This window comes from Falco cherrug, chromosome 4 (assembly GCF_023634085.1).
Source record: "Falco cherrug isolate bFalChe1 chromosome 4, bFalChe1.pri, whole genome shotgun sequence".
Lineage (NCBI taxonomy): Eukaryota > Metazoa > Chordata > Aves > Falconiformes > Falconidae > Falco > Falco cherrug.
In genome coordinates this window covers 159,675-182,427 of record NC_073700.1, presented here as the reverse complement: position 1 = coordinate 182,427, position 22,753 = coordinate 159,675, and the positions used below count along the sequence as shown (strand labels likewise).

The window sequence follows — 22,753 nt, the reverse complement described above, 5'->3', positions numbered from 1 at the left end:
TTACAGATCCTACTTATCAGCCAAGAACAGAAAGATCGTCGCTGTAACCTTGCACTTGCCCTTGTAGAAGGTTTACCTAAAAAGTTAGAAAATAAAATCAAATACTCTAATTTGCAGTCGTCTTGCCATTTCAAACACAGTTTTCATTACAGCACAGAAAGTGCATTGAAGCTGTGTTTATAACCCCCTTTTAGATAACAAATCACATTTTCTTTTGGCTGGTGAGTGTGTAGAATTGATATTATTTTTTTTTTTTCAGTTTAATGGGTTTGTGTGTTCAGGAATGATCTCCATCAACTGAGAGTCTTTATTGTGTTTGATATAATGTCAGCTTTCATTACGCTCGGAGAATTACTGTGTTAAAGCACCAACCTTGCCGTAGAGCTGTTCTGGCCGAAAAGGAGAACAAGAAAATCATTCACAAAAATCCCCATGTCAGTGCCATTCCATCTTAGAGCTAAGGATGGGGCTTGAAGGGGGTTCCCATCGCCCCCCGCTCTGCAAGACAGCCAGGCCACCCATGGCAGCTCCATGGGTGCGAGGGTTCGGTGTGAGGGCTGCCGGCTTTCCTGCCAGTGCTGCCATCCCATCCCATCCCATCCCATCCCATCCCATCCCATCCCATCCCATCCCATCCCATCCCATCACCAGCAGGGTGTCCTCAGCACCCGCCAGCTCTGTGTGTGTGTTGGCATCCCTGCAGTACCCGGGTGCAGCAGAGGGGAGAGGCAGTTGCATCTTGTTTGAGACAGCCTCAAAGGAGCAGGAGCGGACAGGAGACGCCATGTAGAGAAGAATAGCTGGCGAGGCATGATCAGATAAAACATCTTCTCAGGGAGATGAAAAAACTGTTGACGGGTCACTTAAATATTTCCCCAGCTCTGTCAGAGAAGCAGAGGGAGGAAATTGCTTTTAAAAAAAAAGTTGCCAAGGCAGATTATGATGACTGTTTCCACCTGTCCTGGGTAATGCGTACAGCCTCTGCTGCTGGGTAGGATGCGAGGGGACTCGCCTGGCAAGGGCTGCAGGAGGGGCATGGTCCCCGCTGGGCTGGGCTGAGTCCACCCGGCAGCCTGCGGTGTCTGGGGCTAACCATGAGTATTTTCCTCTTCCCAGGGACCAGGGAAGGATTCATCATGATGCATATGGACAAAGTTATCTCTAGCCCAGTGGAAATAAAAGGTTCAGCCCTACTAGCCACTGCCAGAGGTTTTTTTATGATGCCCAGAGGCGTGGCTGTGGTTGCAGGTAGGAATTTCTCCCAGGGATTCATGCAGTCCCTTTGGGAGCCTGTTCCTGGCCATAGCCCTCACACTGCCCTGTGGCAGCTGTTGCAGAAACACTTTCTTGGACTTGTTACGCAGCCAAGAAGGCTGCTGTGCTTGTGCCAAGGCTGGGAGACCCTGGGGTGAGCACTCACCTGGCTGAGGCCTCCAGCCCCAGCTGCCAACTAGGGTAAACTGGCTGGCACAGACCCGTCCCCAGGCACAGCCATCAGATGGTCCCATATCACTCTTCCCGACATGGATGGGCTTGGCAGGGGGTGACGCTGCAGTGGAAACATTCTGTGTCCCCCTGCTCACCACCTACTGCCACCCAGCCTTAATGCAGTCACAAGGCTGCAGGTGCTGCAGGTGCAGTAGGAGCTGCAGGAGCTGCGTGACACACTGCAGGCAATCTTCCATATGAAAGGTGCAACTATAAGCAAAAATTGTTGCTATTTTTGTGTGCTTAATAGTTTGGAGACACGAAGAACTCCCTAAATATTAACTGCCCTTTGTAAGTGCTGATGGCAAAGGAAAGACGGGTTTATGAGCACAGCAACCAGTGCTGTGGGGGCATGCTGGCTCCTGCTTACTCTCCCAAACTGCTGAGCTGCCCATGGGTCTGAGCAGGCACAGATCCCCGTCACCTGCCTTGTCCCTACATCAGAATGCCATGGGCTGGGATGCTGACTGTGCCACAGACCCCATCCAGTGGCTGGGAAACAGGCAGGTGCCAGCTTAGGATCCATCTTGTCTTTTCCTGCCGCCCTCCAAGTTCCTCCTAATTGTCTGGAAGGTAAACTGCTGCAAGATTTGGCTCTTCCAAAGCAAAGTAAATCTTGAAAGAGATTTCCTGACCGCAGGGATCACCTGTGCCACTTGAAGAAATGAAACCTGCAGCCGGAGGGCTGAGATGAACCAAAATAAATGCAGTGGAGCAGGAGCTACCTGCAAAATCACTCCCAGGAGCCGCAGCATCCCCAGGGCATGCAGTCGGCAGGGTGACCCTTACAAGATGACGGCAGGCAATCCTTCCAAGGACAACACATCTGCAGGAGAAGGATTAGCCAGCTCAGATGATCTTACAGAAAAGCTATACAGGGGGAGAGTGAGCCGTGTCACCTCTGCTGTGTCCCTGCTGGCAGTGTGCTCCAGCTGGACAGGCTGGAGCCAGGGGCTGAGGTGCCACCAGCAGCTCCTTCCCAGGCCTTTTCAGGGCAGTGGCAGCTGTGTGCATGATGTGGTTTGATTGCCACCTTGTTAGACTGCTGACCTGGGGGTTTGGGCCAGCACCCCCCTGTCCTGATATTGATGATCTTCAGTGAGAGAGCAGAGCACTGACCTTTCTAGCAGTATTTTTAGTCACTGTAATTGTTTTAGGCAAAAAAAGACATATTTGAGTGCTTTTGGAGAAGGCTGGGGGGGGGGGGGGGGAGTGCGCCTCACCACCTACCTGAGACCCCTGCCATGCCCCTCCTTGTCTCAAGGGCTTTGGCTCAACCCTGGTCCGCCAGCACGTGACCAGGGAGCACTGGTGCCAAAGCAGGGTCCTCCCTTGAGCTGCTGGCAAGGCTCCAGCTTGCAGCTTTGCAGAAGTTCACAGCCTGATTTCGTTAATTAGCTTTTGCTCAGCATTTTGGTGTAAAATCAGCAAAGGAGGGGAGCCCTGGGCTATGAGGGAGGGTTCAAGGGGACAGGCAGGACCTAGGGTCCCTGGGGAGGCTCTGGCACCCAGCATCCCTGGAGCCCCATCTGAAAGCTCTGGGCCAAGCCCTTGGCTGGGGGCTGCCCAGTGAACCCAAACCACAAGGATTTGGTACAGGCACAATGGTTGCTCAGTGGCTTTGCCAGAGAAACCTGGGCAATAGCTTCAGCGGCATTTGCAGATTACTCTGCCTTTGCACTTAACTCCCAAGGTTGTTTTCCCCCTGCCTTGCAGTGAGGGTTTAGGAGGCTGAAATAACCCCATGCTCACCAGCTAGTGACACAGTGCTTGCAGTGCCATTACACAGATGCCGTTTGGCAATTATGATGCAAGAAAATTGGCAGTGGTTAACACATCATCAAGGAGCAGCTACTCAGCATCAGCCTCCCCTCCAGTGCAAACAGGTGAGCGCTTTCGGCAGGCTCGTTTGCAAGAGGTAGGGGCAATGTTTTGCCCTGAAATCCCTTGACATCTTCACCGCTTGTTTTCTTTATTACTATTTATTCTGAAAGGCTCTAGAAATACCGGTGCTATTTACACAGACTGGGTGCTGGGTTTAACATGGACCAGAGGAGGAGGAGACAGAGAGGTTTACATGAAGAAGGCGAGTGTGTTTAAAAAACAAATACTAGGGAGAAAAAATTGTAGGACCCCATGTCATCTCCTGAGAGACCCCTGGCATCTCTAGACTGTCTCCAATGGCTCTGTCTCTCCTTTCTGGAATAAATTCACCAGCTCCACCAGCCTCTGCTGGGGTTGTCAGGGCTTGGTGCTTAGGTTTAGCAGCAGACTTGGCACTGCTGGGTTAATGGTTGCACTTGATGATCTTGAAGGTCTTTTCCAACTTAAATGATTCTACGAAAAAGTGCATGGCAAGGGCTCTGTGATCCCTAAGGAAACTAGTGGGAGAGATGTCCTTCCAGGGTGTCTGCTTCCAGTTCTGTGTCATGCCATGGGAGCGCTGGTGTGAGTAAAAGTAGGACCAGGGGACCAGCTCTCCTCCCCATGCATTACCTCCTCCTGCCTTCTCACCCACTGCGGGAGCAGGGCCACTGCCTGATGGAGGGGATGGAGGGGATTTGAGCTTTTTGGGGAAGCCGATGGAAGACAAAATGAATAACAAAGCACCTTCTGGATGGCTGTTATTAGTCACACTCACTTCTGATTAAAGATCATTAAACATGAAATTAGCTCATTTGTGTTACGGGTCTCCCAGGGGTTCCTTTAATTAGGAAGTGCAGATGGCCACAGACCTGGGGAGACAGCAGTGCCGGCAAGGGGCAGGGGTGTGCATGGAGCCGGGAGCAGCACAGGGAGGGCACCTAAAGAGAAATTAATCTTTTTTCCCCTTTTCTTGTTGTTTTAAACCCCTCAGCATTTCACAACAAATCAGAGATAATTAATAAGTACATTCCCTTAATGACTAGGCTTTTTAATAGCAGAAATTGGAAGATGCTGTGTCAATTTTATTTATTATTTTTTTCAATTTCCCCTCTCGGTGCTGACTTACCACCATGATTAGAGTTGCAGAGCCTGCAGGAGGGACCATCCCCTCTGCCCAGGAGGGTGCTGAAACTGCCCTTTGCCATCACCATCCTGGGGGAACATCGGCTGCGCAGGCTGCTGGGATCCCCCTGCTACCGGTGCCCCTACCTTCGAAGCATCCCCACTGCAGGGGCTTTCCCACCTCTTGGTGGGCTTGTGTCATAACAGCCTGGAGAAGCAGCAGCAAGCCACTCTAGGGAGCGGGTCTGTGGCTGGAGGATAATGCCAGTGAGGGGTTAGTGACTGCCAGCTCCCAGTGGGGCCAGGACAGCAGAGTGGGTGGTGCCAGCTCCTAGTAATCTGTTCGAACCTGCCAGTCCCTTTCCAGGGCACAAGCCCCCAGCCAGGTTGGTCTGTGTGTCACGGTACCGCCGGCCCTGTCACCAGCCCGCAGCCAGGCTGGGTGCTGCAGAGGCAGCACCAGAGTTGGAGTCAGGAGGACAGGGACACTGTGTTTTGGTTAAGGTTTTGGCTGCATTTCTGTTCTGGGTCCAGATCACTTTCCTCGCTAACTAATAACAGCAGTAACCATCCCAGGGCGCTGCCTGCACAGCTGCTGACAGCTGGTTGAGTGGCAGACATGTTAGTGCGGCGATGGCTGCTCGTGCGCCTGCATCGTGCTCGCATCCCGGCACGCAGGGAAGCGTCTCCCAGTGCCCTTTAATTACCCTTTCTGATGGCACACAAAACGCTGTTGTGACAGCATTGCTGCTGTCCAGATTGCCTCTTTAGGAATTTTATCAGCTGCCTCGTGTCCTGACATGCAGGAAAGAAGAATCTGAGTGGACCTTTTTGCCTTAATAGGCTCTAAATACCCCAAATTAATGACGTGCATTTCTCCATGGGAGCGAGGACGCTCTTCTCCCTGTTCCTGCTGCGTGGGGAGGGGAGTGGAGCTTTGCCGGCTTCAGGGGCGCTGCCTGCCACACTGCCCATGCCTGGCTCTCCTGCCGCTCCCGAGGTTTGCAGGAGGACCAGAGCATCCCGGGTGCAGTGACACAATGCAACCTCAGCCCGGTGGCAGTGCAGAGGCTGCGGTAAGGCCAGTGGCACTGCTGCAGGGCTGTTTGGCTGTGGCAGAGGCTGTGCATTGCCCCGCACTGCAGCAGCTCAGCAGCAGCCACGAGTAGAGGGAAATGTGGCAGACGGTGGCTGGTCCTTGAACAGTGGACAAGGGGGATGTGGGGTCCCAACCATGTCCCAAGGGCTGCATGGGGGGGGCAGAGTTCAGTTCCTAGTGATGTGGCTGCCAGCAGCATGTTGGAGGTGCTGAGGGGATGAGTAACAGGGGAGACCCCTCTGCTGTCCCTATCCCTGCTAAGCACTAACTCCGCTCTCCCTCTTCTCTACAGGAGGAAGACATCGAGTACTACGACTCCAAGGCCGACACCGAATACGTGAGTACTATCCCTGCTGCAACACTGGCACGCTGAACACCCCAGCCTGGCGCTGAGTCCCTTGGTGGGGCAGTCCCAGCACTGTACCAGCAGGGCATAGCACAGCATTTGTTACAGCCGGCATAACAAGACTCTGTCTGCGGTGGGCAGCAAACGCCCAGTGCACAGCCATGTCCCCCAAGCCAAGCCATGGTGGCATGTTGGCCAGCACCAGGGCCAGCAGCAGGCAGGTGGGCATGTTGCTCCACCGCCTGCAAAAGTTTCTAAAATTAAAGCTGGCATTGAAATTCAAATGAAGAGCAAACCTTTAATTAGAGACTGAATTTAATTCTCTGCCCCCCTCCTGGCACAGCCGTCCTGTGATTTCTGGCAATCAGTGCTTTAAGTACAGACCCGACAGCTCCGCTCTCCCAGCTCTCTCAGGGGAGCTGGCATTTGCCGGCTGTTCCACACAGCAATGGTGGTGGCACTCAGGTGCCACACCACGGGCACAGGATGCTCCGCCGGCAGTGGCTGCTGCCCCACAACACCCCGCTGTGCTGGCAGGTGATGGGTCACCTGGCTCCTATGTTGTGCCGTGCTGTGGGATCCTTCCAAAACAGGGGCTCACCAGGTCAGTGATGCTCTTGGTGTGGGGCCGCAGGGGAGCAGCTGTGCCACTGTGTCCTTGGAGCTGGCTGGGAGCCCCAAGCAGAGCAGGGTGGGGGCTTGGGGGCAGCCCCAGCCAGTGCCAGTGCCCCGGGACTGGTCCTTGCCCCAAGGCAGAGCCAGCAGCAGATGTGCCATCCGGGGTCAGTGCTACAGTGGGAGGGGAGGAGTGGCAGCACATGGCATTGGCAGCAAACCACCTGCAAACCACATGGCCTTGTCTCGAAATAATACTTGGGTGACCCCACGAGCCTTCAGAAGGCCCCATGCAGAAGGGAGGGGAGGATCTGGGCTTGATGGGGTCCCACCAGCTTGGGTGACATGCCCTGCACCGAGCTCCAGCTCTCCTCTCACCCCGCCTTGGAGGTGGTGGCCAGAGCGGAAGAGGGGCAGGCTGGAATGGAGGATGGATGGCTTCAAAGCAGAGCTATTGACAAACTGCCCGTGCCATTGTCCCCAGGTGGTGACAGCAGGAGGGCTCCTTGGCAGGGAAAGCAAGTCAGGGAGAGTCTGGGAGATAGGATGGAGAGGTCGGGCAGATGCTGTGGCTGAAGGGGAGGGCACTTGCTCTCCCAAGCAGGTCTCCCTGCTCATTTGAAGCCATGGATATCTCCTGTCCCTCCCAGCCCAAGGGGAGCTGCCAAAGCAGGGAGGATCCTGCTCTCCATGGCTGCTCTGGAGAGGACAGAGCTAATGGGCTTAAAATGCATTAAAGCGGATCTTGGATAGAAGTGGAGGAAAAACTGGCTGGCAGTTGACGCAGGAGGAGGCAGCCTGGGGAGCAGGGTAGCTCCCTGCCTGGAGGGCTGAGCAGCAGGATGCATGCACCCATAAGGCTGGGCAAGGCTTTTGCCACGGAGCAGGGGACAGAAGAGCTGGAAGTCCCCATGCCTGGTGTAACCCCGACTGGTCCTGGCTGCCCACACCCAGCCAGTGTCGGCAGCGGTGACCTGAGCTGGCAGCTCTAGCTGTTAGCTTTGGGATTAGCCATTTCTGCAAGTGAAGAGAGCATCCTGGTCACGTTAGGTGGGATTATGACATGGGAGGCATCTCGACCTCAGAGCTGTGCCTGCTGAGCCCTCCTGGTGTATGGGGCACCAGGGAGGAACCATGCACCACAGCGTGGCACAGTGTCCCTGGGGACTGTGGGGCTCAGCGCCCAGCTCCCTGGTCCTTCCCCAGGGGAGGTGGTGTGTCATCGGGGAGGAACAGCCCTGCAAATCTGTCATCAGCCACACTGACTTCAGTCCTCCTCTGGTGAAATATCAAGCAAAATTGGGAGTGTCCTGTTGCAGAGCCTTGTGGATTTGGCAGGGAGGGCGCATCCCTATTGATGCTGTTGCTGCTTGCTTGTGAAATCCGAGCAAATTTAATTCCAGCAAAAATAATGGAGATAAAAGAAGGTGATACTGAAATAAAAAAGGAGAGAGATGATACCAGAAGGTCTAAATGGAACTAAATAGTGCTCTTTCCATCTTTTCTTTATTTAGCTTCAATTTTTATATTTAAATTGAGCAGGATCTAGCTGAAATTGAGTTAGTTCTGACGGACAATGCCTATTCAACATAACTGGGCTTATTCACAAGGCTTACATCAGCTTTAACTACAGTGCGAAAGAAATGAGCTTCCTATTCATTTTGCTTGCACCTCAGCTCCGCTATCTTCCTAAACAGATTTTGGATTTCCAAGTGTTTTTTAACAAATGGGACAGAAATTTTTTCCTGCAGGTCCCCGAGGCTCTCAAAATGTTGGCAGAAATGGAGCTTTCACCTTTCTCTGCTAGCAAGGGCTGTGGGGTTTATCCAGGGAGAAGTATTCAAACTAGCAGATGCTACTGGTTGGGTATCACAAGCAGAACAACACAGAAATAAAGTGATTTTCCATCTTAGTATTGCATTGATGGCAGGGGATGATGCTTAAGTCACAGCTGAAGCCAAAATCCCTTGGGACATACCATTCTCCAGTGGAAAGCAGCACAGCTCCATGAAGGTATCCTCATCCCAAGGTCAGCACTCGGGCACCCACCCACTGCTGGAGGTCCCTGAGAAGGGGTGAGAGTGGAGGTGCTGCTGGCAGGCGGCTCTGTGACAGCCTTAGCACCCTCCGGGGCAGGGGGCAGCACGGTGTCGGTCCTGGCCGCCCGCTCGCTGCTCACCTTGCCCGGTAGATGCAGCGAGGAGAGGGAGGAGTTAAAAAAAAGCCCCTAAATGTCAGCAGCAGATAAAGGGTGTTGGAAAATTTAATCTTCCAACTTTCTCAACTAATGTGACATTTGGATTTCCTCCTGATAAGCTATCAGCCGTAGAAGTTTCTTTCTTTTGCCTTTTTTCTTTTTTTTTTTTTTTCCCTTCTTCTCTCCTCTGGCTGGTAATTTAAAAATAAATGGTCTAGAAAGATCTCTAAACAGTACCTTTGGCAAAGATTAAAAAAAGCGAAGGGGGATAGGGGGACAGGCTGGCGGGAGAGGCTGATTGTTATTTATAACCTGGGCTGCTATAAAAGCAGGAATGTGGCTGGAGAACACGCCATCTCCCTCCCTGGCATTAAATTACCGCATTTCAGGAAAAGCTGAGAGATTTAAGAAGAAAGGCCCTTTTGCATGGGCCTGGAGTTTCTCAGCCATGTGCTGGGGCATTATATTTGTATGCATTATTAGCAGTAATCATGATGTGTTGATAGGAGTATTTTGCTGGTTTTTCTGGACTTAGCACAGATGGGTGCCCCTGGAAAATTTAAAAGGCTGTGTTGGGATCTCGGAAAGATACATCCCGCTCAGATGTGTGTGAGATGGGACGAGGGATGCAGGGTTGGTGTCGGGGTGTTGCTGGTGCTGGTGGTAGCGGGAGGAGCAGCACAAGGGAGGGCTTCTTTGGAGCTGCAACACCCCAGCCAGCATCCCAGAGCAGCTGCCTGCACCACTAGCCAGACCAGCCCTGCATTTTTCATCGGTGCTGCCATTGGAGCCGTCATCATTAGCTGTGATGGCTCGTTCCCATGGAGATGAGCAATGAACGGGGCTGTCTGCATCCGCAGGAGCTGCCTGGCCGAGGCATCGCTGCTGCACCAGGTCACATCCCCAGCTCCATCTGCAGCTCCAAACCCCACCACTGGCGGGACCCCCCTGATAGTCCTTGTGCCCGTGGGCTGGCTGGCTCTCCTCAGCCAGCACTAGCCTGGATGTGATGGAAGGCAGGTACTTGCTGTGAGCATGGCAGCCTCCGATGAATCTGTTGTGTGGTGCTACTGGTGCTCATTGGGTGTTGGGGCATTTTTGGGTTTTACACCCTGTCCGATATTTTGGGAGACTCGAGAGAGAATATTGTGACTGGCAGCCCAGCTGCTAAAGCACTGGAGATGGCAAAATCTCTCGGCGCCTGATAACTTCTTGCTGAAGCAATAAATACGTATAATATTGATATATTGCCATGGAGTCAATTTCTAATGGTGTGTAGCAAATAATATATTCAAACTGTAGCATCTATTTGTGTTATGTTGTACATATTGTAACAGATAAATAGAAGTTTCCAAGTTCTTTTGAAATGTAATGACGAGAAATGCTGCAAAATCTGCCTGGGGGCCTGCCGAGATGCTCATGGTTTAACCGGTGTAAATCCAGGAGAACTTGAATCATCTTCTCCTTTACTCTAATATAAATTTAATGCAGAATTTCTTCCTCCAGCCTTCCCAAGGTGGCTCTTTGTAGCTGCAGCCTAGCACTGAGATGCTCCCATCCCTGCCTGGGCTGGTAACAGCTTTGACTGCCTTCACCTGGGTGGAAATGACACCATTTCAGGTGCCCAAATCAACCTGGCTTAAACAGGAATAACTTGGTTGAGGTCAGGAGATTTATAGATAAAGGATAAACGCAGCTTGAATAACATCAGCTCTTTCCACGGGTCTCTTTGCTGTATAGGTGTCAGTGATGCATGAAGTGTCCTACGTATATATAGCTGTATATTTGTCTCCGAGATCTATACATATGCTTCTTTACAGCTACATGAATGAGAGCAGCCAGACAGCGCCGAACCTGGCAGAATACAAATTAGCCCCTAAGAAGTGGGTGATATAACAGAATAATGATAAACAGAAGAGTGGTAATTATATACATAGTAGTTCCAGCTCCAGTAAAGTGGAGAATAACCATGCAGCCTGGGGGAAATAGGGAGGGTTGGATTTTCCTGGCTGCTGGGGGTGGCAGGGGCAGTGGATGGGCTGGACTCTGGGGGGATGCCCTGCCAATTTGAGGTGCGGAGGGATGGGGAGGTGTCATCAGGACTTTGCTGGACTAAGAAAAAAAAAAGGTTTTAGTGTCAAAGCAGAGGTTTTGGTGCTGCAGGTGCCCTCAGGGCCACGGTTTTATCCCATCTAAAGCCTGTTTTCAGCAGGCATCTCTAAATCACTGTCTGGTGCTTGGTGAAGCTGGCAGGGGCAAACTGTGTGGTGCTTTCCCCCAGAGACTTGAGCCCCAAATTGATGGCAGGCTCGGGGCTGGGGCTGCTCTCCAGCTAGCCCATGGCCCAGCATACAGCCAGGGTGCCAGCTCTGCTGCAGCATCACGGCTTTGCAGGGGGGGCAGTAGTCAGTTTGTGCCTTTTCTCCAGATTTACGTGAAATTGAGAGCATAATCTGGATTTTGATCGTGGTGACATGGCTCAGGGGAGGTGGGGACAGTCTCTGCCCACCTCCCACTCAGCTATTGCAGCTGTAATTGAGTTCAGCATCTTTCTGGGTGGCTGGAGCCCCTGTGGCAGGATCAGCTTGGTGACGTGGTTACACTTGCAATCCACCAGCTGGAATTAAAGCCCAAACCTTCCATATGAATCCTGTTATTCTCCCGAACTGTGGCGAATGGTTTGGCCACTCTTCGCAATGTCAGGGGAATGTCACTGCCTCAGTGGCCGGCCAGAGCTGGCACAGGGGAGGTGGCATCTCTCTGCATCATCTGCAACAGGGAAACAGGGAGGAGGCCAGGATGGGTGTTAAATGACCTTCGTAGTTTATTTCCCAAACACATAATTTTCCTTTAAATATATGGCTTTTCCCATGAGAAATTCAGACCTTTTGTCCCCTGGGTTTTGTTGAGAGGAGCCTGGCCAGTGGGAGAGCTGCTCACGCTGGGCCACCAGGACAGTGGGATGGGACAGTCCCCTACCCCTTGTCCCCACTGGTGCTGGGGTGCTTTGCTGCAGGACAGCGTGGGGCAGCCATCCCTGGCACAGTACCACACAAGCTCTCCCTGGAGCTGCTTGCGCTTCCAGTCACGTCTGCTGTCGTTTCTGCGGGGCTGATCTCTGCTACCGCAATCAGATGGCCTTACACGGGCACCGAGATAGGCACTTCGCTCGGGAAGGAGGCACAAGGGGGGGAGTTGGCACTGAGCTGCTTTGCGAGGGGAATTCATTCCCTTGCCAGGCAGCAGAATCCACTCCTGTGCTGCTGCGCCCACCCCTGCCCCTTTTGCTCCTGCAGCCAGGGCCAGGGGAAGGTGGCTGGAGCCATCCTGTACCCCAGCTTGGGCTTGGCATGTCTCTGCCCCTGTGTTGCCTGTCCCTGCCCACAGACAGAGCAGGTAGCTCTGCAGCTCTGCCCAACTGCAGCGGGGATGTAGCTCTGAAGGTATGGAAGGGCAGGTGCTGCAGCATCCTCCCCTACCTCCTCCCCATCCTGAGCATCTCCCATCCGGCTGCACACAGCCTTCCCCAGCCACTGGGCTTGTGGGCTGGGATACAGCAGCTCTGATTCAGCACCTTCTCCTGGATTTCTTTGCTCCCAGCAGGATGGCGGAGGTGATTTCCCCAGCTCTGTAGCAAGGCCACCCCCTTTCTCCCTCTTCCCTGCATGGCCCTGCAGCTCAGCTCTGCCCCTGTCCCCCCCTGTAGCCACCCAGCCGTTCTGCCTGCACCAGCACAGCCCTGCCCTGCCTTTCTGGAGGGGTTTCACCCGCAGTGCCATGCTGGCCGCAGGGCCCTGGGAAGGTTGAGGAGGGCTGGGAAGGCGAAGGAGGACATTTGAGCACCAGCAGTGGGGAATTCGCCGTCTCTTCACCATAATTAAATATTGTTTGCATTGCTTATTGACAGAGCACTAAGCTGCACTCCGTTTTAATTTGTTCTTTGATAGTTGCCTTTTGCTGCTAATTGATTTTCAAGGCTTTTTTGTTTTGGTTTGGTTTGGTTTGTTTTTTTTGTCTGACTTAATACCTGTCATGCTACCAAAGTCGGAGAGGCAAGGCTAACCGGCACCCACCTTTGTGCCCACCTGCTCCCAGCAGCCGCTCCTGTGTGCCACCAGCACTGGCATGGGCTGCGGGCCAAATCTGTCATGAGAGCCAGCATGGCTGGTCTTTGCAGGGGGGACATTTGGTGATGGGCTTTGGGTGGTGGTGTTCCCAGCATGTGTCCAAGGCTGGCACCCCGGGTGACCCCATGTGCTCTGCTCCTTCTCTAGGATGATCCCGAAGGAGAAGAGTTCGAGAGGGAGAAGTCTAGCTCCAACTCCTTGAAGCTGGAGTTCACGGATGACCCCAACTTCAAGACCAAGGTTAACTATTCGTACGCTGCTGTGCAGATCCCCACGGACATCTACAAAGGCTGTGAGTGCTGCTCCTCACCCGCTCCACTCTGCTCTGTGCTGCCTGGCCGGGCTCAGCCTCCACCTCTCCTGCTCAGGGTGCCACAGCCCCAGGGACTGTCACCCCGGGGTGCCACAGCTGGGGCTGGGGGCTGGGGGCTGGGGGCTGGGGCAAGCTGGCTTCCAGCCGGGTGGACACTGGGAAGAGGCAGAGTCACTGTGTCAGAACAGAGGTGACAATGTGTTCCTCCCCAGGGACACTCAAGAGCATGGGATGGGCCAAGGAGGCAAATCAGAGGTTAGGGCTTATTAGGAAGGGGTGGAGAGAGGAAAGGAGAAATTGTAATTATGGCAAAGGATAAAGCTTGTGCCCACCCATCTGTGATCCCTCCCTGCACAAGAGCTCAGCAGAACCTGAGGAGCTTCAGAGCAGGCGCTGGAGCCAGGCAGAGGGATGGAGCCCCTCTGTGCGTGAACAGTTACAGCAGCAGCAACTCCAAACTCATAGGAGGGAGCAAGAGGGGCTGTGCAGTGGGAGAGGGCGAAGCAGGCATGCTTCGTCGCTGGCTTTGGGCTGCCTGAGGCTGAGGTTATTAAAAGGGAGAAAAAGCAACTGAAATCCTTCAGGAAGGCAACAGAGGGTGACTGCAGGATAGTGAGATGCTGCCCTGGGCAGACCCCGGTGCCAGAGCACACAGGGGGTATCAGTCCCATGGCCGTGCCCCTGCCACTGCCAGAGGGCACAGGCTGCTCCAGAAAGGGGGACCGGGTTGGCTGGCCAGCCTGGGAGCAGGCAGGGAGGGATGGATGTGTGGATGGGATAGGACACACCACACCAGCTTTAAGTCCCTGCTGGGAAATGACACAGTCCCTGAGCTTCCAGAGCTCTCTCTGGCCTCACTCTGGCACGTGGTGACAGTCGGTCTCCATTTCCCTCTAGTGGCTGCTCTGCACCGAGCTGGGGACCACTCCCAGCCGGAGATCATACTCAAGTACCCGCAGGCCGCATCCTGTGCCCAGACCCTGCTGTTGGAGGGCACCCCTCATCTCCCTGTACCCACACCCCAGTGTTTCAGTGGCACTTGCCGAGGGCTCCCAGCTGGTCACAGCGGTGACTGGGTCCGAGCTCACATCCCTGCCCCAAGCGGCATTTTCCTGGTACATGGGCTTGTTACCGGCACGGCTGTGCTCACAGCTGCATCAGTGCAACGATTTCATCACGGCAGCAGCAGTGGATTAGAAATTTGCAATTAGTTTTATTACCCAGCTAGTGCAGGCCAGGCAGCTAATGAAGCACATCATGCAAGCAGGGTGGGCTGCGTGGGATGAAATATTCATTACTCCTCACCCCTGCTTGCCAGTTGACGCCACGGCTGATGCCCTGCCATGGCCACATAAATCACCCTGCTCGGCTGTGGGACAAGAGCAAATTGGAGATTAACATGCTCCAGGGACTCACAGCCTCTCGGAGAGGGATGCTGGAGAGGGAATGGGGCAGTGGGGGGTCCCAGTGGGGGAACACCCTTCCAAATCCCAATCCCAGTGGGGAAGGGAGCTGCAGCCACAGGGATGGGCTGTGCAGGCACAGGGATCAGACCATGTCCAGCTTCCCCAGGGTGCTCCAAAAAGGCACTGTGTAGGGCAGGGTGCTTAGCTGCTGCACTCTGGAGAGCAGGTTTGAGGTGTGAACATGGGGCCATCCCTGTGCCCTCTCCTGAGGGGACACCAGCAAGCTTAGCAGAGCCATGGGTGGGGAGCATGTCCGGGGGCAGGGGGGGGGGGGGGGGGGGGGGGCGCAGTGGAGAGGCGCTATCACTATCGCTGCCTGGCACGCTAATTAAACCACTATGGAGACACCCTCCACCGTCACCCCTCGCTACACACACAAATTACATCCTATATGTGTTTTATTTACTGTGCCATTTTTAATTAAATCTGCAATCGCTTGCTGGCAGGGCGGGGCTGGACTCACCCTGATGGGGACAGGGAGGAGACGGGGACAGGAACAGGAATGTCACCAGGAGGGGCTGGCAGCTCTGGCCTGGACTGAGGGGGACAGAAGCCATCCTGACTGTGGACACAGCCTCCCATCTGATGAGCAATAGCCCATCACTCTGTGCACAGGGAGAGGGTGGGAGCTGTTTGTGCACAGGGCAGTTATAGAGGCTGCATTCCTGCAGAAGGATAGTGTAGGGGCTGTATTCACATGCAAGGATGATATAGGGGCTGTACAGATGAGCAGGGATGGTAATAGGGGCTGTGTTCATGTGCAGGGGTGGTATAGGAGCTCTGTATGTTCACAGGGAAAGTGTAGGGGCAGCTTTCATGCACAGGGATCGTATAGGGGCTGTGTTTGCTTACAGGGATGGTATAGAGGCTGTATTTGTTCACGGGGATGATATGGGGGCTACACTCATGCTCAGGGATGCTATAGGGGCTGTGCTTCTGCTCAGAGGTGGTGTATGAGCTGTGTTTGTGCACAGAGGGCATAGGAGCTGCATTTGGCACAAGCCTGGTGTGGCTGATGGGCCCCAAGGGGCTGGGGGTGCAGGTGCTGCTGGGGCTGGAGGGGAACCTGTCAATATTGCCCAGGGCTGCTCCAGGCAGGCAGGAGCCTGGCAGCCTGCTCACGACCCCTTCTCCCAGGAAAAACCATGTCCTGTGAAAGAGCCAAACAAGAAATCATCCTAAGTGCCCAGATAACAGCACTCTGTGTGGGCACGGTGCTGAGAAATGGCTGGGGAAATATGGATGGAGTAAATCGTGATTTTAAGGGATAGCTGCCTGAGGGAAGAAGTCTTCTGCAGTGGTGCTGGGGTGGTGGGAACCGGGATTCACCCTGGGTGGAACCTGCCCATGTCCCGCCAGCACCTCAGGGCTGTGGCAAAGGCTTGAACAGGTGATGACAGTGTTTCGAGGAGACACAAGTGTGGGAGGAAGCCTTAGGAGAGCTAAATATACTCCTCAAATGTACACCAGCTCGCCTGCAGCACCGCACTGGTTGCTCCGCCCAGTGCTAAGGAGGAGGGCTGCTCCTGGGAGCTCTTGCACCCCAAAAATGCACTGAGGGTCCCCCAGGATGAGTGCTGCCAGCTGCCCACTCCTATCCACAATGGCACAGCTGGCTCCTCAGCACCACAGCCCCAGGGCTCACCGTGGGGCTCCCCTGGCCCCGGCCCAGGGCTTGGGGTACCCACAGTGTTCCAAGTGCCCCAAAGGGCACTGTGAGGACTGGGGGGTGCCACTGTCCCCAAAGCATCTTCCCTGCCGGCTGGCCAGCCCCATACCTGCCATACTGCCCCATACTGGCGCCCCCCCCGCGCTCTACCAGCTCCCCCCTTGATTAATCACAGGCTGGGGCTGCCAGCAGCTTATCTTTTGCTTTAATAGCTGAATAATTTAAAACTGCTGTTTGCCGGCATCTTAATTGCTTTTGCATCAGGTGCAGGGGCCAGCAGGAATGCAGAGCAGGGCCCGGGAGGCTCCACACAGCCCTGCGGGGCACAACCCCTTGGTTTCCCAGCTGGTGCCTGTCCCCAGGGAATGGGGCCAGCACGGTGGTGGGAGGAGCAGGGAGTTTTGCTGGGAAGGTGGTGAGATGGCAAGGCAGCTGTCCCCAGTGGTGGCTCTCCCTGCCCCAGAGCGAGGGGATGGGGATGGAGAGCGGTTGGGGGAGTATGGCCAGGTGGCTCAGGTCTCTGAGGAGAAGGGACAGCAGGCTGATGGTGGAGGCTGTGGGAGCAAGGGACCAGGGGGATGCAGTAGTATCTGCAAAGTTCCTGTGGGCTCCTCCATGGGAAGGGGCAAAGGGGACACACCACCTCTCCCGCCCTGCCATCGCTGTGGGGACACCGTGGTCCCCAGCACACACACCTCCACCCCACACCCCCAGCTCTGCTGCTCCCCCGCATCTGCCCACCCACCCACCCTGGCTCTGTCTCCTGCAGCCACGGTCATTCTCAACGAGCTGAACTGGACGCAGGCGCTGGAGGATGTCTTCATCGAGAACCGCAAGGAGGATCCCTCCCTGCTCTGGCAGGTGTTCGGCAGTGCCACCGGCGTCACCCGCTACTACCCCGGTGCGTGGCAGGGGCCAGCGGGGGGTGGTGGCTGGTGGCTGGCCAAAAGGGCATGGGGGCGAGCATCCCCCAGCGCCAGCCCTGGGGGCCACCTGGCACACATAACCGTGCTGTGTCAAAGCCCATTGGTGTGAGCACCCTGCCAGAGGCTGCTGCTTCCTCACCCCTGGGCATCCCTAAGTCCCATTCCCCTGTCCCCCACCCCAGGACAGCCCTGCCTTGCTCACCACCTGCCTTCCCCCCGCAGCCACCCCGTGGAGAGCTCCCAATAAGATCGACCTCTACGACGTGCGCAGGCGGCCCTGGTAAGGGGGTGCCAGGTGGGAAGGGGGGTCCTGTCGCCAGCCCTTCCTGGCTAGGAGCAGCCAGCTCCCTCCCCTTTTCATTTCACACATGGTTGCCATTAGCAAACACATAATTCGGGCAGAGGCACCTGAGCTGCAGCTCTCCGCTCCTGCTCCCCGTCCCTTTTCCTAGGAAGGCAGAGTGGGATGGAGAGATAAATCCTTGGGTACAGATGAAGGTGGAGAACCACCCCTCACCCTGTGCCCCCCCTGCAGCCGTGGCGACTGGCGCTCAGTCCTGGCCAGCATTCCCATCCGAACGGGAAAATCCTGGCTCTCAGAAACTGCGAGCCAGGAGGATGGCAAGAGAAGCAGGCAGGCAGCGCCGAGCTGTGGTTGCGTGATAGCTGCAGCCATTTAGCTGCACACCGAGTGAGGCGGGACTGCATCGAGTCCCTGTCACCCAGGTAGAGGTGCCAGCTTGGCAGCGTCGGTGTGGTGCTGCCCATGGGGCTGGGGGAGCTGCGGCCCCAGCCTGCCTGCCCAGCCTGACACGCACAGTCATGGAGAGGAAAGCAGGTGCCAGTCCCCACTGCATGCCCAGGGAGCCTTGTATCCCAGGGGGTCACCCCCTGCCTAGCCCACTGCCCACACTAGGAGATGCCCCCTCTCCTTGTCAGAGAATTAATGGCCCTGCTACTATGGTTAATTGTCTTTGATTGCTCCACATTAATTATTAGCTCCACATTAATTATTAACTGGTCTCTGCCGGGGCATCCATGCGGGTTATTGGCCGAGGGGGGAGTGGGGGGCTGTTTTGGGGAGGAGGGGCTGCTGGTGTGTATGGGGGCTACTGAGCCTGGCTAGCACAGCTCCCTGTCCACTAGCCAGCCTGGCCACCCACTTCCCCACGCAGCCATGGAGGAGCAGCAGCACCCGTTGTGCTAGGTGGCAGCTCACCGCTGAGAACACCCCCTTGGGGTCCTCTCCTGCCCTTGTGCCAGGGTCCGGTGCAGCACACAGCCCTCAGTGCTGGGCCCACCAGGGTCACAGTCCTGCCTGCAGCCTTCATGGGGCTGCCAGCACCACTTGCCTGCCCTCCCCTCCCTTGATGAATGGCGCTATTAACCACAGCCTTCTCCCGCAGAGCCCAGGGTATTCATCTGAGCAGGGCAGCCAGAGATGTATGTGCTGCCACAACCCATTACAGGCAGCATCTTAGTTGGGCTCCATGCCACGCCAGCAGCCCAGCCCCAGGGAGTGGGGCAGTCACCAAGCCCCCCGGCCCCCACCAGCTGGCAGGAAGCCCATGGGCAGCTGCCTGCCCATCCTGCACTCCAGCTTGACAGGAGGGTGCTGGGAGGATGCAGCATCCACACCAGCAGGGCCCCACATGCCAGCATCCCCCATCCTGCCCAGGTAATCACTTGTAATTAGGAAACACCAGGACCTGGAATGAGCAATCAGATCCTGCCCCTTCCCCAGTCCTCCCCAGTAACGGTGAGTAATTGATACTAATAACAGACTAATTCATTTGCATCAGGCCTGATCCTGATCAGGCCAATATTGAGGCTCCCTTGGACTTCAGCCATGGCAGGAGCAGGCCTGACGCGATGGGACAGGGAGGCTGGGTGGTGCCTGCCCGTTGCTGGGATGGGTGCTGAGCATCACGCTGGCCCCCTCCTGTGCAGGATGGCACAGCAGAGCTGCAAGCAGGACTGACTGCTTCAAGGAGTGAGGAAGGGTTCCCTAATTGTTTTCAGGGAGGAGGATTTATATAGTAGTATTATTTTTCCTTCTCGTAGCTAAAAATAACTTAATCAGCCTGGCCTTTGAAGCTACCAGGGGGGTAAACAGCATCTTAATATGGATGTGTGTGTCAGCATAATCAGCGTGCAGAAAAGGGCCTGAAATGATGGAAGAGTTTAGCATTTAGAGCTCATTAGACTGATACGGTACCAAGTGGCAGGTCACTGGCGGTCTGCCGTGCCATGCCATGCTGTATCCTTGCCTCTTCCCGCCACCACCTTGTCCCTGCTCCTTGCCATGGGGTTACCGCAGGCATGAGTGCACAGGTGCTCTCGGCACAGCTCCCCGGCCACCTGTGCCCTGGCAGAGCTTTGCTCTTGGGCTGCACCCAGCAGGGTCAGGGTCCCTCCCAAAATGAGCAGACCCTGCTGACCTGCCTCTGCACCCTACAGGTACATCCAAGGCGCCTCCTCCCCAAAGGACATGGTCATAATTGTGGACGTGTGAGTACACGGGTCGGGGCCATGGTGGGGCTGAGCCAGGTCAGGGTGGTGGCACAGCATGCTGGGGTGCCACTGTCCCACCAGCAGCCTCAGGGATGCTTACTGGGACAGCACTGGCAGGGAGCCCTGTGCCCCCTCACTGCCAAACCCCCAACACCCTTCTCTCCTGCCAGGAGCGGCAGTGTGAGTGGCCTCACCCTCAAGCTGATGAAGACCTCAGTCTATGAGATGCTGGACACCCTCTCAGATGATGACTACGTCAATGTGGCCTCAGTGAGTGCCGCGGGGTGGGTGGCAGGGCTGTCCTCCCCAGGCAGCTCCCTGCTCCCCACTGTGGGAGCCCTTTTCCCCCAGACCCACCTGGCCAGGAGCTCTGCAGAGAGAGAAATGCCCTGGTTTTATTATATATATAATAACTATATAAGGAAATAGGTACTCAGGGCTCAGCTGTCCGTGGTGGTGAACAAAAGCTGTCCCCATCATGGGGTGTTTGCCACAAATGGTCCCAAGGCGATCCCAACCAGCCACCTCTGTCTGTCACCAGCCAGTGACATCATGCCCCTATGGCGATGTCACCAGCCCGTGACCTCATGCAGCACAGCGGCTGTGCCACCAGATCTGTGCATCGTTGGGCACCCAGCCCATGCCGGCCCTCCCCTGTCTGGCCGCAAGCACGCTGGCACTAATTAACGTGTCTGGCCTGGCTCCGTTAGCTGGATCGCTGCTCCCCTAATGAATGAGCCCTATTGCCAGCAAATGAAGCCATAAACAAGAGGCAGCACCTGCTCCCGCCGCCGGCGTGCCGCAGCATGGCTACTTGCACAAGCCTGGGGGTCCTGCAGAAGCAACCCTGGCAGCACCCACTGCTGGCACCCACACCAGGCAGCTCAGTGCTGGATTTGTCCCAGACTATGCCCAGTCTTGGCATCGGCAGTCCTTGGGAAGTGGGACACGGGATGCTCCGACCACATCCTGCCCATGGAAGCTGAGCGTGGCGGGTGGTTTGTGCCTGCCAGGGGCTGCCCCTGTCCCCTTTCTGTGACTTGCCCCCCTCCTTTTTGCCTCCCAGTTCAATGAGAAGGCAAAGCCGGTGTCATGCTTCAAGCACCTGGTACAGGCTAACATCCGGAACAAGAAGGTCTTCAAGGAGGACGTGCAGGGAATGGTGGCCAAGGGCACAACCGACTATAAGGCTGGCTTTGAGTACGCCTTCGACCAGCTGCAGAATGTAAGCTGGGGGCCAGGCTGTGGACTAGGGGAGGGAGAGTACACCCATGGGTGCTGTGGGCAATGGGAATGCTCCAAGCATATGGCTGCTGCCCCATTCCTGGCACTTTGGCATGCAGAGGGCTCCTTGTCCTGCTTTGCAGTGCTGGGAGGGACATCCCTCTCCCCAGCACACTGTAGCTGAGGTTTTGCGGGAGCCGCTGCCTTTCTGGGTTATTAAAAGCTAGCAGGGCTGGGCGGAGGGGGCTAAATCCAGCCAGACACAGTGCCAGAGGCAAAATAAAGATGGATGGTGCTATTAGGCTCCAAGTGGCAAGAGCCACAACATCATTCCCAAGCAGACAGTGTCCCTTCTAACTTCATCCCAGCCACCCTCATCCTGGAGAAACAGACTGGGAAAAGAGATGGCTCAGGGCCAGCTCTCCCTGGCTGCATCCAGCCCTGCGCCTGGCACGGCTCGCTCTGGGTCTGGCCTCAGGCACTGTCTTTCTGCCCCGCAGTCCAACATCACACGTGCCAACTGCAACAAGATGATCATGATGTTCACGGATGGCGGTGAGGACCGGGTGCAGGACGTCTTTGAGAAGTACAACTGGCCCAATAAGACGGTGAGGGGCTGTGGGGCTGTGTGCTGAGCTGGGGCCACTCACTGGGGAGGGAGACGGCTGCTCCAGCTCCATTGCCAGCTTCCATCTCATTTGCCTCTTCACCATCCTCTCTCCCTGACAGCCTGCTTCTGCACTGAGCTGCTGCCCTGGTAATGGGATGGCTGACACACCAGTGCCGTTTATAGCTGGCTCCCACCTTGGCATGTGGGAGCATGGGACCATGTGCCCCACAGGCCGCTGGGGAGGGGATGGGGCTGGTGGGCTCCCTGAACACCAGCCCCGTGGGGAGCAAACCCCAAGCATGGGGGCAGGTCTACTGGCAGGCAGGCGAAACAGCTGGACTGTCCCTGTTGCTGTCCAGAGACCTGTGGGTTGGGGGGGGTTCTGGTCCATGCAGGACCCTTGGAGAGCACAGACCCCTCTGGGTGCAGTGATGCCCCAGCCTAAGGACCCCTGGGGTAGGTGGCTTGGGCCAGTGCAGTGATGGTGGGGGACAGGACTGGCCAGGGCCAGGTGAGGAGAGAGGGGCTCCCTTGCTGCCAACATTCACAGGAGCCTTCTGCCCACCTGCACTTGGCCGTGAGCAGCACAGCTGCGGGCCATGGCAGGCAATGCCACACTATCACCAGGGAGGTTGCCATCAGCTGGCAGCACTGGGTGTGGAAGACCAGGGTGTCCAGCAGATGGTCCTCACCGCCACACTCTGCTGCAGGTGCGGGTCTTCACCTTCTCCGTCGGGCAACACAACTACGATGTGACCCCGCTGCAGTGGATGGCCTGCGCCAACAAAGGTGAGCAGGGCTGGCACCCAGTGGGCACAGGAGGCTGCAGGCTGCTGGGCTGGCCCCTCGCCAGGAACCTGAGAGGGCTCCGGTGCGTGCCACTGCCAGCAAGGTGCCAGGCTGGATAGCAGGACAGCCAGATAGCCGCACGGGCAGACAGCCGGCTCTCCAGCTGCCTTTCTCTTTCTTTTCCAAGGTTACTACTTCGAAATCCCCTCCATCGGCGCCATCCGTATCAACACGCAGGTACAGCAGGCAGGCGGGGCTGCCCACCAGGCATCCACGGGCAGAGCTGCCCTCCTGGGGTGCCCTGCCGGGGGGCACGCCTCAGCAGCCCCTGCCCCACTGCAGAGAGCCCCAAGACTGGCAGCCAGCGTGGCAGCCAGCTTGG

The 22,753-nt window shown here is 56.0% G+C and overlaps 1 protein-coding gene across 3 annotated transcripts in view; it reads left to right on the top strand.

Annotated features, from left to right (window-relative positions):
- The window catches only part of CACNA2D2 (calcium voltage-gated channel auxiliary subunit alpha2delta 2), a 222,067-nt gene that overhangs the window by 183,381 nt on the left and 15,933 nt on the right, over positions 1–22,753 (top strand). For all 3 annotated transcript variants that reach the window (XM_055707046.1, XM_055707044.1, XM_055707045.1), the window contains exons 5-14: positions 5,868–5,912; positions 13,008–13,152; positions 17,078–17,209; positions 17,457–17,514; positions 19,695–19,745; positions 19,919–20,018; positions 20,815–20,973; positions 21,473–21,580; positions 22,293–22,371; positions 22,559–22,608. In XM_055707046.1, the coding sequence (XP_055563021.1) occupies positions 5,868–5,912; positions 13,008–13,152; positions 17,078–17,209; positions 17,457–17,514; positions 19,695–19,745; positions 19,919–20,018; positions 20,815–20,973; positions 21,473–21,580; positions 22,293–22,371; positions 22,559–22,608 (927 nt within the window). The remainder of the gene's footprint in view (positions 1–5,867; positions 5,913–13,007; positions 13,153–17,077; positions 17,210–17,456; positions 17,515–19,694; positions 19,746–19,918; positions 20,019–20,814; positions 20,974–21,472; positions 21,581–22,292; positions 22,372–22,558; positions 22,609–22,753) is intronic.